The 12,493-nt window shown below is 38.6% G+C and overlaps 1 protein-coding gene across 1 annotated transcript; it reads left to right on the top strand.

Moving 5' to 3' along the window:
• The first annotated feature begins 929 nt into the window (after positions 1 to 929).
• Positions 930 to 8,801, top strand: LOC119650438. The gene is made up of 2 exons (XM_038053264.1): positions 930 to 1,733; positions 6,565 to 8,801. The coding sequence occupies exons 1-2, from the start codon at positions 1,717 to 1,719 to the stop codon at positions 8,411 to 8,413; spliced, it is 1,866 nt and encodes a 621-aa protein (XP_037909192.1). The 5' UTR covers positions 930 to 1,716; the 3' UTR covers positions 8,414 to 8,801.
• The last annotated feature ends 3,692 nt before the right edge of the window (positions 8,802 to 12,493 follow it).

The following is a 12,493-nucleotide window of genomic DNA, read 5'->3' as shown; positions in this document are numbered from 1 at the left end:
CTTAGTGCTGCTAACATCTAGGTTTTCCTCCGTTCACCCACTTCATATCCCAACATCTATAATAAAGTATAGTTGGGAGTTATTCCACTATACTAAATCCTGTCTGATCTGTCTTGGTGACAGGTCCCGCAGCATGACGGTTCCAGGTCCTGTCAAGAAATGGGCTTCGAGCAAAACAAATACTTCTCTGCACGCAAAATATGCGCATCCCCACTGGAAAGACGGGGGAACTCGGAACAGCCTTTCAGAAAAGGCGCATTCATATCAGCGCTAGAAGAACGCGAACGTGGTAAAAATGGCTATGAATTTCTCCGTTTTGGTTGCCCACACATTCAATATGGTGTTGACATTGTCATCTCAGAGGGTTTCCATGATACCATTTACATCTAATAGTGGGAACAGTAAAACGCAAATCGTTTATATTTTCATAAGACGATATCATTTTATCAGCGTCACAAAGCCAATTCCCCATGAGACCATCGCACCTCAACATCGACCGGTAATTTCCGTCTTGTGAATCAAGCCAGCGATAAAACAGCGTGACGAACGCACTGGCCCGCCGCGCATTAAATGGTGGCGATTTCATGAGAAGAAAGAACAAATGATCTCACTCACGCGATTACCGACCATTACGAATGTGGAAGAATCCTGGGACCAAATTAAAGACACGATTCACAAAGCGGTCTATGCAACCTTCAGGGGCACCAAGCTAGCTAAACGGTTTGTCAACCAAGATACTTGGCTTTGAAATGACGATATTCAAATGAAGTTCCGTGAAAAGAAACGCTTCTACCATAGATTTTTCGATGATAAAACACTGGCCAATTGGAAAATTTACAAGAATGCCAACCGTAAGGAAAAAAAAGCAATCGCTGTTACCCGAGCGGTCCATTACAAAGATCTTTGCTATACACCGGACACTTGTCAGGTGCAATGCCACTGTGAGAAAATTTCGTTCTCACAACTCAGTTCCCATAACAAATCTAACTTCTAAGACAACAAACAAATGTACACAATCAAAACATTGATTGGTTCTCAAAACATTCGGCTACAAATTGCAACCTAGCATCTTATCCACCTGACTATAAATATAAGTCGCTTGATTATAATTACGCTTTTTCTGTCTAGTTCTCGTCTCGTGGAGACATTATAATCAGATAAAATAAACTACTATATATAATAAAACAGTGATTTTTATATTGCATGATTTTATATTGCATATACGCGGATAATAAAATTATAATATCACAAAACAGTGATTTTTATAGCATATTCGCGCCTAACAAAATTAACTGGTGGCAGCGGTGGGATAGTCGCGAGTTTTCCCAAGTGAAATTGTGTAAAATTCACCCGTGACTATCTTTGGAGCGAACTAGGCTCCCAACAAATAAAAAAAAAAAAGTGATAAAACGTGGAAAATCTGGAGAAAGTTGTCCTCTAGAAAACGAGGGCAGCCATCAGGCAGTGCATCTTTAGTCTGTGGGAAGCAGATCTGCCCAACGGTGGAAATTTAATTTGTGAAAGTTGTCTTCCTTTAGCGAGGGCAGCCAACAGGTAGCGTCATCTTTACTCCGTGTGAAGCGGAAGCTACCCATCGGTGGAGCAACAATCAAAACCAACGCTACTGACTGGTTACGCAGCAGAGTTGCAGTCAACCCTTTGCAGATTCCTGTTAGCAGAATTGCAGTCAACCCTTTGCAGATTCCTGTTAGCAGAATGTTCCTGACAACATTGTAAGCCAATTCGAATAATTTCCTTCACTATGTTTTATATATTTACACACATATAAAAAAAAAAAAAAACGGAAAAGCCCTTAGCCAAAAAAATATATCCTAGACTAAGTAAATAGGTTAAAGTGATGTGTATAGTATACCCATCCGTATTTTGTGAAAAATTCTAGAAGTGATATGAAATATCGCGTAAAACGCGGAAAGTTAAAAACAAAATTAAGTGTTGACGAGATATTTGAAGACAAGTATCGCGAGACTCTGTTAATAAAACTTGGCAGAAAATACGTTACTTTTGATTTGTTTCGAAATTTTGTATTTAAACAATCGGAAGAAAAACGTAAAGGTCAATTTGTTGACAATTCCGACTCCGACTCTGAATTGAGTGATACGATTACTTGTGAATCTGAATTAATTCCGGTTTTAGAGGATCTTATGCTAGATCAGAATTCTTCTTCAGAAATGGCTACAAGTAGCACAGAAACTGTAGGGTACAACGTGAGTTTCAACGACTTGAAAAGTTTTATCCCTGTATTCGAGGGAAAAGCAGATGATGCGTTTAATTTTATATACGCATGTGAAGAAGCTATGTCTTTGGCTCGAGGAGCTTTGCAAACTTTACTCTTCAAATATATTTGCACACAGTTGCGTGGCAATGCGCAAACAATAATTTTAAATGAAGAATTCGGTAATTGGGATGCTCTCAAGGCGAAACTGAAACAAGTTTACGCAGAATCGCATTCAATGTTGCATTTGCAACGAGAATTATTTAGTTTCAAACAGTACAACAGTGAAACAGTAGTGCAATACCACCAACGTTTACTGGGTCTGCACCGCAGAATATTAACATCGCGCTCAGATAGTTCCAAAAGAGGGGAGAATGCATTCCTTGAGGAACAAGTGCTCACTGTTTTCATTAATGGGTTGAAACAGGAGCTAACAATGTACGTAATAACCCAGAAACCGAAGACTCTTGAAGAAGCTAGTCGGCTTGCTCAAGAGGAGGAACAAAGGTTGGGGTTGGTCAAGCCTTCAGTGAAAAAGGACTTTACGGATAGAAATGTACCGCGGATTCATAAAATTCAAACCGATAAAAAGTGTTACAATTGTGGTAAAATTGGGCATTTTCAGCGTGACTGTAGAAATAAAAAATTTGAGCCCAAAAAATTCGATAATAATAAAAACCCCGACAATATCCGGAAAAATCACCACGATAGTGAAAATAAAAGTGGTCATCGGAAAACTTTTAACAGGAAGGAGGATGGCGGAAATAACTGCATGCCATCTCAGTCTCAAAATAACGAATATCGTGTGAATTCATTGGATATTGAGGAAAGTCCGTATCTCTTCCTCAATTTTGAAGGGAGATTCCTAAAATTGCTGATAGACACAGGAAGTTCCTTAAATGTAATAGCTGCGAAATTCGTTTTCGAACACCAAGTAGACAAAAGTGAGTTTACAAATTACAAATGTATTAACGCGATAGATGGGACAACTTTCGGTTCTACAGTTGTTTCATTGAGTTACGGAAACAATGAGTTTCGAATACCTTTCCAGGTAGCGACCAATCGTCTTTTTGATAAATTCGATGGTATACTTGGAGCTCCATTCTTAGTAGAGCACAAAGCTTTACTCGATTTAGAGAATTATACTTTGAAACTTGGAAAAAGTATACTCAGGTTAACACGTCGTACCTTTTCAGCAAAACCGCGTGCTGAAACACTTCACTATTTACATGTTAACGCTCAGCCAGGCGAGAACTTGCTTGTCTCAGGGTTACAAGAAGGGAACCTTAGTGTAGCTGATATGTTAGTGGAGGTTGACAACAATTGCGAGATCCCAATCCTGATATTGAATAAAGATAATAATGAAACGAAACTTAATACTGATGACCTAATTATCTGCAATATAAGGCAAGAGGAATTGAATGTAAAGGAAATAAAGGTGAAAATCCGTGATGACCACATGAATTCAGAAGAAAAGGAAAGCATATGGGAGATCCTTAGAGAGTATGCTTGTCTCTTTAATGAAATTGACCCAGACCAGCTCACAAAGGCTGCAGAGCACACAATAGATACAATTCCAGGCACAAAGCCTATACATACAAAAATTTATCGATTCCCAAAGATCCATGAACAAGAGGTCAAGGCGCAGATAGATGATTTAATTAAAAATAAAACCATAAAGGAAAGTTACAGCCCTTGGAACTCTCCCTTATGGATTGTACCAAAAAAAGCAGACGCGAGTGGAAAAACAAAATGGAGAATGGTTATCGATTACCGGAAGTTGAATGAGGTAACGATAACAGACAATTACCCACTGCCTAATATCTCTGAGATACTAGACCAGTTGGGTCGTGCTAAATATTTTTCAACCCTAGACTTAACAAGCGGGTTCCACCAGATCCCGGTCAAAAAAGAGGATCAGTGCAAAACCGCTTTTAGCACGCCGTACGGGCATTATGAATATACTAGAATGCCTTTTGGGCTTAAAAACGCGCCCGCATGTTTCCAACGAATGATGAATTCAGTCTTGGCAGGGTTGCAGGGATCTAAATGTTTCGTTTATTTGGACGATATTGTCATTTATGGTGATTCTTTAAAGGATCATAACACAAAACTTCGGGAAGTGTTCAATCGACTCAAAATAAACAATTTAAGAATTCAACCTGATAAGTGCGAGTTCTTGAGAAAGGAGGTCGCTTACCTTGGACACGTAATCTCTGAAAATGGAGTTAATATGGATCCCAAAAAGCTAGAGGCCATTGAAAATTTGAAAATACCAACCAATCAGAAGGAAGTCAAATCTTTCCTGGGGCTGACTGGATACTACAGGCGTTTTATTAAAAATTACGCGCGGATAATGGAACCAATTACTAGATTACTCAAAAACAATGTTGAATATGAATGGACCAATAAATGTCAATCAGCATTCCAGGAAATTAAGAAAATCCTGAAGGAAAATGTTACTCTTATGTATCCAAACTATGATAAGAGGTTCATCCTCACCACTGACGCTAGCAACACGGGAATAGGTGCAGTATTATCCCAGGAAGACGAGGAAGGAAACGAGAGACCTATCATGTTTTTAAGTAGAACGTTGAATAGTGCGGAGAGAAACTATTCAACCACGGAAAAGGAGTGCTTAGCCATAGTCTGGGCAGTGAAACAAAGTCGACCATACCTATTTGGACAGGAATTTACTATCCGTACGGACCATAGACCTCTTATGTGGCTTTTCAACGTGAAGGATCCTGGCAGCCGACTCGTTCGTTGGCGTTTGAAATTGGATGAGTATCAATATAAAATCGAGTATAAAGCAGGAAAAGATAATAAAGTTGCGGACGAATTAAGCCGAAATATCTCAGTCAACGCAATAGTACGCACAACAAATGGAAATTACAAGGAAATGGATGGCGAACATTCAAACGATATGTCTGAAGAGCTATTAGGATACAAGCATAGAAAACTAATAGATGATATTACGATTAACAAATACGGTGATTTAATATGTAAAGAAAATGACAAAATAATTAGAATCTTTAAAAACGGTACTATCAAAGAAATTCAGTTAACAGAAATTGATGAAGAAATCGAGGACGATCTCTCTCAACGGGAGGGGAATGAAGACAATGGAATGCCTCCAAAACTTACACCTGAAATCGACATAGGACCAAGGACCTATAGAGATGATGAGAACCCTCCAGAGCTTCTTCCTGAAGTCAACAGAAATCCAAAAAATAATGAAATCGATGATGAACAAAATTGTCCGGATCTCGATCCCGAAATAATTTACGTCGACAATAAGGAGGAGCAAACGCGATTAATAAAAGAATTCCATGATGGGGTTATTGGAGGACATAGAGGTGTCAATTGCCTTGAAGACTTTTTACGAAGAAGTTATAGATGGAAAGGAATGCGGAAAGCCATTCGGGATTACGTCCGTAACTGTGACGTATGTCAGCATCAAAAAATTATAAGGCGCAACTTAAAAACCCCAATGGTAATAGAAAAACTTAAGGAACAACCATTTGACAGAGTTGCAATGGATGTCGTAGGTTTCAAATGGAAAGGCAAAGATTATAAAGCGCTAACCATGCAAGATAATTTAACCAAATACCTCAAATATATTTATGTCAGAAAGGAAACTAGTAATTATATTAGCCGAGCTATCATCAATGAATGGATAGGATATTTTGGAATACCAAAGGAAATCCTGGCAGACAATAGTAACGTTTTAACGGGAAAATCTATAACGGAACTTTGTAAGAGATTGGGAATAAAACAAATCCCAATCAGTACAATGCATCCACAGTCGAATGGAGGTGCAGAACGATCGCATGGAAGGCTGAAAGAATATTTAAGGAGTGTCGTGAAGGAGACAGACCTAGACCATAAAGAAATACTTGGGATGGCAAGCCTTTGTTTCAATCAGTGTATAAGTCAAGGGACTAACAAATCAGCAGAAGAACTACTTTTTGGGAGAAAGACTCTACCCATTGAGAACATACGAGTTCCTTCTGATCAACAAGGACAAGGTAGTATTCTGAGCAAAAGATTGCAAATACTGAAAGACATGAGAGAGCGTGCTAAACAATTCAACTGGAAAATGAAAGAAAAGCAAAAGGAACGGTATGACGAAAAACTAGATAAGCGAAAAATCGAATATAACTTTGAGATCGGGGATCAGGTACTTATCCGTCAAAAAACTCGTAAAGACACAGCTGAAAAGTGGTTTGGCCCTTTCAAAATTTTAGATTCCACCCAAAACTCAATACAAATTGATAATAGATCTAAGAGTTGGTTCAATAAGTGCGACGCCAAACTCTATTTTTCAGGTACATTGTCTGGTTCATCTCCCTCGCAGGACTCGGAACTTTAATCCAAGGGGATGTAACGGTTAAACCTATCAACTACCCCGGAGCCTTCTTCAATTATATTTCTGACTTAAAATTCGTCGACCAACAATTAAAACTGATTAAGGTTATAGATTTAAGTGAATTTGAAATGCAATTGAGTAATGTAAAGGTTTTGCTTAATAATGTAAACGAATTATGTACTAGTAAAATAGCCGCTTGTAAAAACTTGAAGTTAAACGGAGAACTTCAGGTGAAACGGCTGGGTCATAACATAAATACAGTATACGGTTTATTAGGCCTAACTCCAAATATTAGATTACGTAGGGGAATAGCGAATTGGGTTGGTGGTTCTCTAAAATTCCTTTTTGGTAGTATGGATTCTGACGATTTCGATCAAATCCAGAATGCTATTCATAGTATCGAGCGAAATGAATTCAACATCAGTAAAGGTATGATGAAAAACACATATTTGATGAAAGAAATAAACAAGCAATCTAAAATAATAAGCACCGAGCAAAACTCGATTCGTCTAAAAATTAACGAAATTATAGAGGAAATTAAACTATTTAGCAACGTGAGTAATGAGCACGAACAACAACTTAGCTTGCAAGTTTATTATGAAGACATATATTCCAAACTTTACCATAAAATTGAAGTTTTAGATTTGCAAATAGAAATACTTAGAGATAGTCTACTCTTCATTCAGGCCGGTATTTTACATCCTTTTATCCTCGAACCAGAACAATTAGTTGAAGAACTTAATAACATCAAAGAGAAGGACGATTTAGCAATAAGTCCTTTGATTGGCAACTATAAATTTATAACTAAAGATTTGCAACTTTCGGCATATTTAAAACAGAAGAAAATTTTCGTAGTAATATCCATGGATAAGGTCACTCGCCAACACTTTGAATTATACGAAACTGTTGTATTCCCTTATATAAGAACTAACGTTGTTATCACAATAGATAATCTTAAGAAATACCTTATTATAAGTAAAGACAGAGAATTTTACATAACAATAGACGAATTAGATTGCAAAGAAATTGGAGAAGTTAAAATATGCAAACCATTGCCATTAAAAAGTATTTACATCAAAAGTTGCGTAATAAATCTATTTTTGAAACAATCTGATAAAGAATGCGAATTTAGAAAAATAGACGCAGATTTGGATATCATGCACAAAATTAATAACTTACAATTACTCACTGTAAATACAATGGAAACAAACGTAGAATGTAAATGTAATAAAAGCAAAGAGATAAAAATTATTGGAACAAATATACTTAGTTTTACAAACGATTGTTCAATACATAGCGTAACGCATGATTATCTGCCAGAAAAAATAGCATTTGAAAGTTTTACTAAAAGAGATAGAATCATAGAATTAGAAGATTGTTGTACCATTTTCAATATAAAGGATATCAAACAAAGTGAAAATAGGATCGGGAAACTCTCTACAGATAACGTTCACGAAATTAAAGATTTAACACTAGAATTAGTCGAACAAGCCAATTTTTGGGACAAAGCAGTCCAACCAATTCCTAAAATCATACGTAGAAATTCAATTGTATCCTCTATCATCGGTATAGTAGTCCTGGTCGCTATAGCATTTTCCATATATAAATGTGCAAACGGTAATTTGTCCATCACCATATTCAGAAGTTGTTTCAATCGAAAAAATAGAATCCGAAAACTGAATAAAATAGATAAAAATGTCGTGGCGTACAATAGAAGCGATGAAGATATTAGAATAGAGCCTATTGTTCCCATATCCTTAGAATCTAGCAACGAAAATACTAGACGCATAAGGAGCAGATACTTGTAAAAGTTCGAGGACTAACTTCCTTTATAAGGGGGAAGATGTCAGGTGCAATGCCACTGTGAGAAAATTTCGTTCTCACAACTCAGTTCCCATAACAAATCTAACTTCTAAGACAACAAACAAATGTACACAATCAAAACATTGATTGGTTCTCAAAACATTCGGCTACAAATTGCAACCTAGCATCTTATCCACCTGACTATAAATATAAGTCGCTTGATTATAATTACGCTTTTTCTGTCTAGTTCTCGTCTCGTGGAGACATTATAATCAGATAAAATAAACTACTATATATAATAAAACAGTGATTTTTATATTGCATGATTTTATATTGCATATACGCGGATAATAAAATTATAATATCACAAAACAGTGATTTTTATAGCATATTCGCGCCTAACACACTCGGGATGGCGAGAGAGATCTGTATCGAATTGTGAAATGAAAGGGACTCCAGCAGAATGTTCAAATTATCGGGTTTGTCAAAAACTGTGAAACTACAAATGCAATACATGCTGCGGGGTTACTCGTAAAGGAACACCGTGAGAACCATTGCTTTCTTTACATCGCATTTCTGGAGCTGGAGCGTTTGATCTTATGCCAGGCGAACTTATCTGGTGTGTTCTATGACAACATCTAGTATAAGAAGAACTCAGGCGGGGTTAACCGCTTCGTATCACTGTTGGTGTTCATCAAGGAAGCGCCCTCTCACCACTCCTCTTTATATTTGTTATGGACACTGTCACATGGGACATCCAACGTTCAGCACCCTACCCACTGCTTTATGCAGATGATGTTTTCCTCGCGTCTAATAGCAAAGATGATATCGAGCAACCTGTTCAAAAATGGAATGATCGCTTCATGCAACACGGTCTCAGATTGGATCTGAATAAAGGAGAATTTTCGTCGAACGATCCCCATGAAGTAGGCACTATCTCTGTCAGGGGCAATGATCTGCCCAGAACAGAATGATTTTAATATCTCGGGTTAATGCTATCAGCCAATGGGGAGCCGCTTTATGAAATTGTTTCACCCATTAGTGAATGAAGTGGCGTTCCACTAATGGTATTCTTTGTGATCGATATATCAAGGAACGTCTCTAGTCGAAAATCTACCGTGTCGTCCGCTCTGTCGCCCTCTATGTTCTGAATGTTGGCCGACTACAAAAAATAACGAACGGCGTTTCGCGGTAATGAAGACGAAAGTGTTACATTGGACTAGTGGCGTAACACAGTTTGATCACATCCGAAAAGGGGCGAGAGAGGCGTTTTCGTTGGTATGGTCACGTAATTCGCGCTAATGAGAATTCAGTTCCTAAGATTAGTCTGAACATCGAAGTCAATGACAAACTACCAAAAGGCCTCTGAAATAACGGTGGCTTGTTACGCTAGATGGGGATTCGAAAGCTTCGTGACTGCATCCAGATTAAGCCTTTGATAGAACAAAATGGTGTAACGATCAAGAAAAGGAAGAATATGTATTTCTTCGTTGTGCAGCAGTTGGTGGAAAATTTTTCAGAGCTTTCCCCACTCGAACGCGTTTATAAGTTTACGACGTTACTCGTTAAAAACCCAAGGTTTTGAAGAATACAAGAACGCTGGCAGGTAGGAGCTTTGAACTTCTGGAGAACGGTTTTTGTTAGAATGAGCTGTTGGTGACCAAATTTGTAGTTCTATTTTCATCGTTTTTACGATTGGCCAGGTCTATTAGATATTATAGCATTTGTCTTCGGCGATGCAGTATGCCTTTCTCTTCAGTATATGTCAGTTTTGAAGAGAAAGGTGCCTCTCGGGTTAAAAAGGATGTATTATAGACGGTTCTCTTGCCTTAGAATATTAGCGATGATTTGGGGTACGGAGAATGATCCTGCAGCTTTAATCTGGCCTAGTGGTTCTAAATACAAAAAATCGTGAGAGTGCGAAAAAGATGCGCTATTCGCTATAATCCCGTCTAAAGTGTTGTAGATATGGCGTTGCACGTACTGCTGAGGAGCATCGGGAGAAGTGTCTTGATGATATGGTTTAGTTAACCACGTCGGTTATGTTTAAATATTGACTCCTCTCGCAACTGCGCCGGCTAGCTGGGTTGGCTGTTAAATTATTGCTGTCATTCAATTAGACAACTCGAATCCCATTGTTTTGCTCTAGGCACTTGAAATACAAAAGTGGTGCCCATTGGCAAGGGTCTTCCTATTCATTTTGCCAGGATACCGAATTTCCATGGTTGTATAAGGTTTTACCCTGGCTTCCAGAGGTGCTGGGTTCCATTTCATGGCATAGCTAATATATTCGCGACATTAGTTGTTGCAGTCAAGACGGTTTCCCTTTTTCGGAATCATCAAATTTAGTTCGACCGCATTGGTGACTTGTCATATACGATTCAGAATAATTGTGAAGTGCTCCTTGCACCACCTGCTCATTATCGTGGATTAGAAGTCTACCGTTAACGTCCCTCATAGGAACATCGAGAGACTTACGGTCATTTGTCCAGGGCGTTGGCCAGGGAAGCCCAGCGCAATAAGAAATTCCTTTTTTTATTGGAGACATATTTTGAACTTCGCGGGATTTTGTATGGTACCGAAACTCGAACGGTTCACGCTAGCCACTACTCGCAGTAATCAGTTCTATCTCTTCCGATCTGCTTTCACGATTCCGCATTGGGCAAGGTTTTTCCCCGCCTCTTCGTGATGAGGCCGGCGATCTGTGTAGTGAACAAGAAGAGACCGAGTGGCGTCCCAGTGCTCGTCAATATTTTCAAGCGGTTTATTTAAGATGTCTGATCAGCATGGTAGCTCTCCCACTGTTGAGCGGCAGCTGGATCATATAAGCGGTCAATGTTGAACTCACAGCTCTCCAAACTTGCGAGAAGCAGTGGACGCAAGCGAAGGTAAATGAGCATTAGATGATATCCAAGACCGGCTCCAAAATAATAAAACCGCGCCCTGCAGTTGCTGATACAATAGCTAACGGTTGTTACTGGAAAGTCCGTCCCTATTCGAGGTATGGATAACGTTTCTCTAGCAAGAAAGTCAGCAGGTTGATAGTCCACAGATTTCCGTCCGTTCTAGTCGCAATTTGGTACAAGCGGAGAATATTTTGAGTCAAATTCACTACAGTCACCATTTCGCAATAAATTAATAGCGAAGACTATGGAAGGCCCCACCTACTCCTCGTGACTGCCATTCAGGTCATAGGCTCGTTCCTCCGCCTTTTTCTATCAGTCAAACTCAAGATTAATACCGGCAAAGTCACAGTTTTGGGTCGGGCTAGGTTATCCCATGCAATGGAACTAGCATAGGAAGGCTTCGTTCAAATAGTAGAGGAGGAGCTTAGACTTCTTGGGGAATTAGCAAGGTGAAGTATATTGCCAGAAACCGACAAAAATGATTGGAATTACCGACGGAAAGAAAACGAAAACCTGTTAGACAAAGTAAATTGCTGTTTTTTATATTGTGTTCTCCGCAATCATGGACTGCCATGCCATGTTTACCCGGCGTGCCACTATTGACTTCATTACATATATTTATACATTGAAATGCATGAAGGAACATTTGGATAATGCCAATAGAGCTGGGCGCTTTCTATTCTGTGCGGATAAATCACGTCGACACGTCATAAAGGATTGTGATAATGGATGACATTTAACTTGCGTTTCGTATAATTCGATACAATTCCGAGGAATTTTTCGATGAAATCAACAGAAAACCTATCTGGAAGAATCTGCACCAAGGAATTTTGGAAAAACGGTTCTCATCGCTATTTCGGGTTATTTATGTGTTTGGTTATGTTCTTCCTGGGTTGAGTGAAGAATCAAATTTTCTCTTAAATAGTCCGCTTACGCATATGGTGTAAAAATGACATAATCTATTTGAGTTTTCTCGTCTTTCTAGATGAGGTGGGACGACCGTGCAACTGTACGTATGCGCCCTAATATAAGGATTCCACAATTCCACAATATTGGCTTCTTTAAAACGAAACTCATTCCCACCAACATGTCGTCAGATCAACTTTATAGTGGGGATGAGAACAATCCTGGAAAATAATTTCGTTCCGTATATATCCTCTTAGCAACAAATATCAGAAT

Source organism: Hermetia illucens, chromosome 2 (genome assembly GCF_905115235.1).
Source record: "Hermetia illucens chromosome 2, iHerIll2.2.curated.20191125, whole genome shotgun sequence".
Classification (NCBI taxonomy): domain Eukaryota; kingdom Metazoa; phylum Arthropoda; class Insecta; order Diptera; family Stratiomyidae; genus Hermetia; species Hermetia illucens.
Note: the sequence above shows the minus strand (reverse complement) of the source record. Positions and strands in the feature narration are given on the sequence as shown.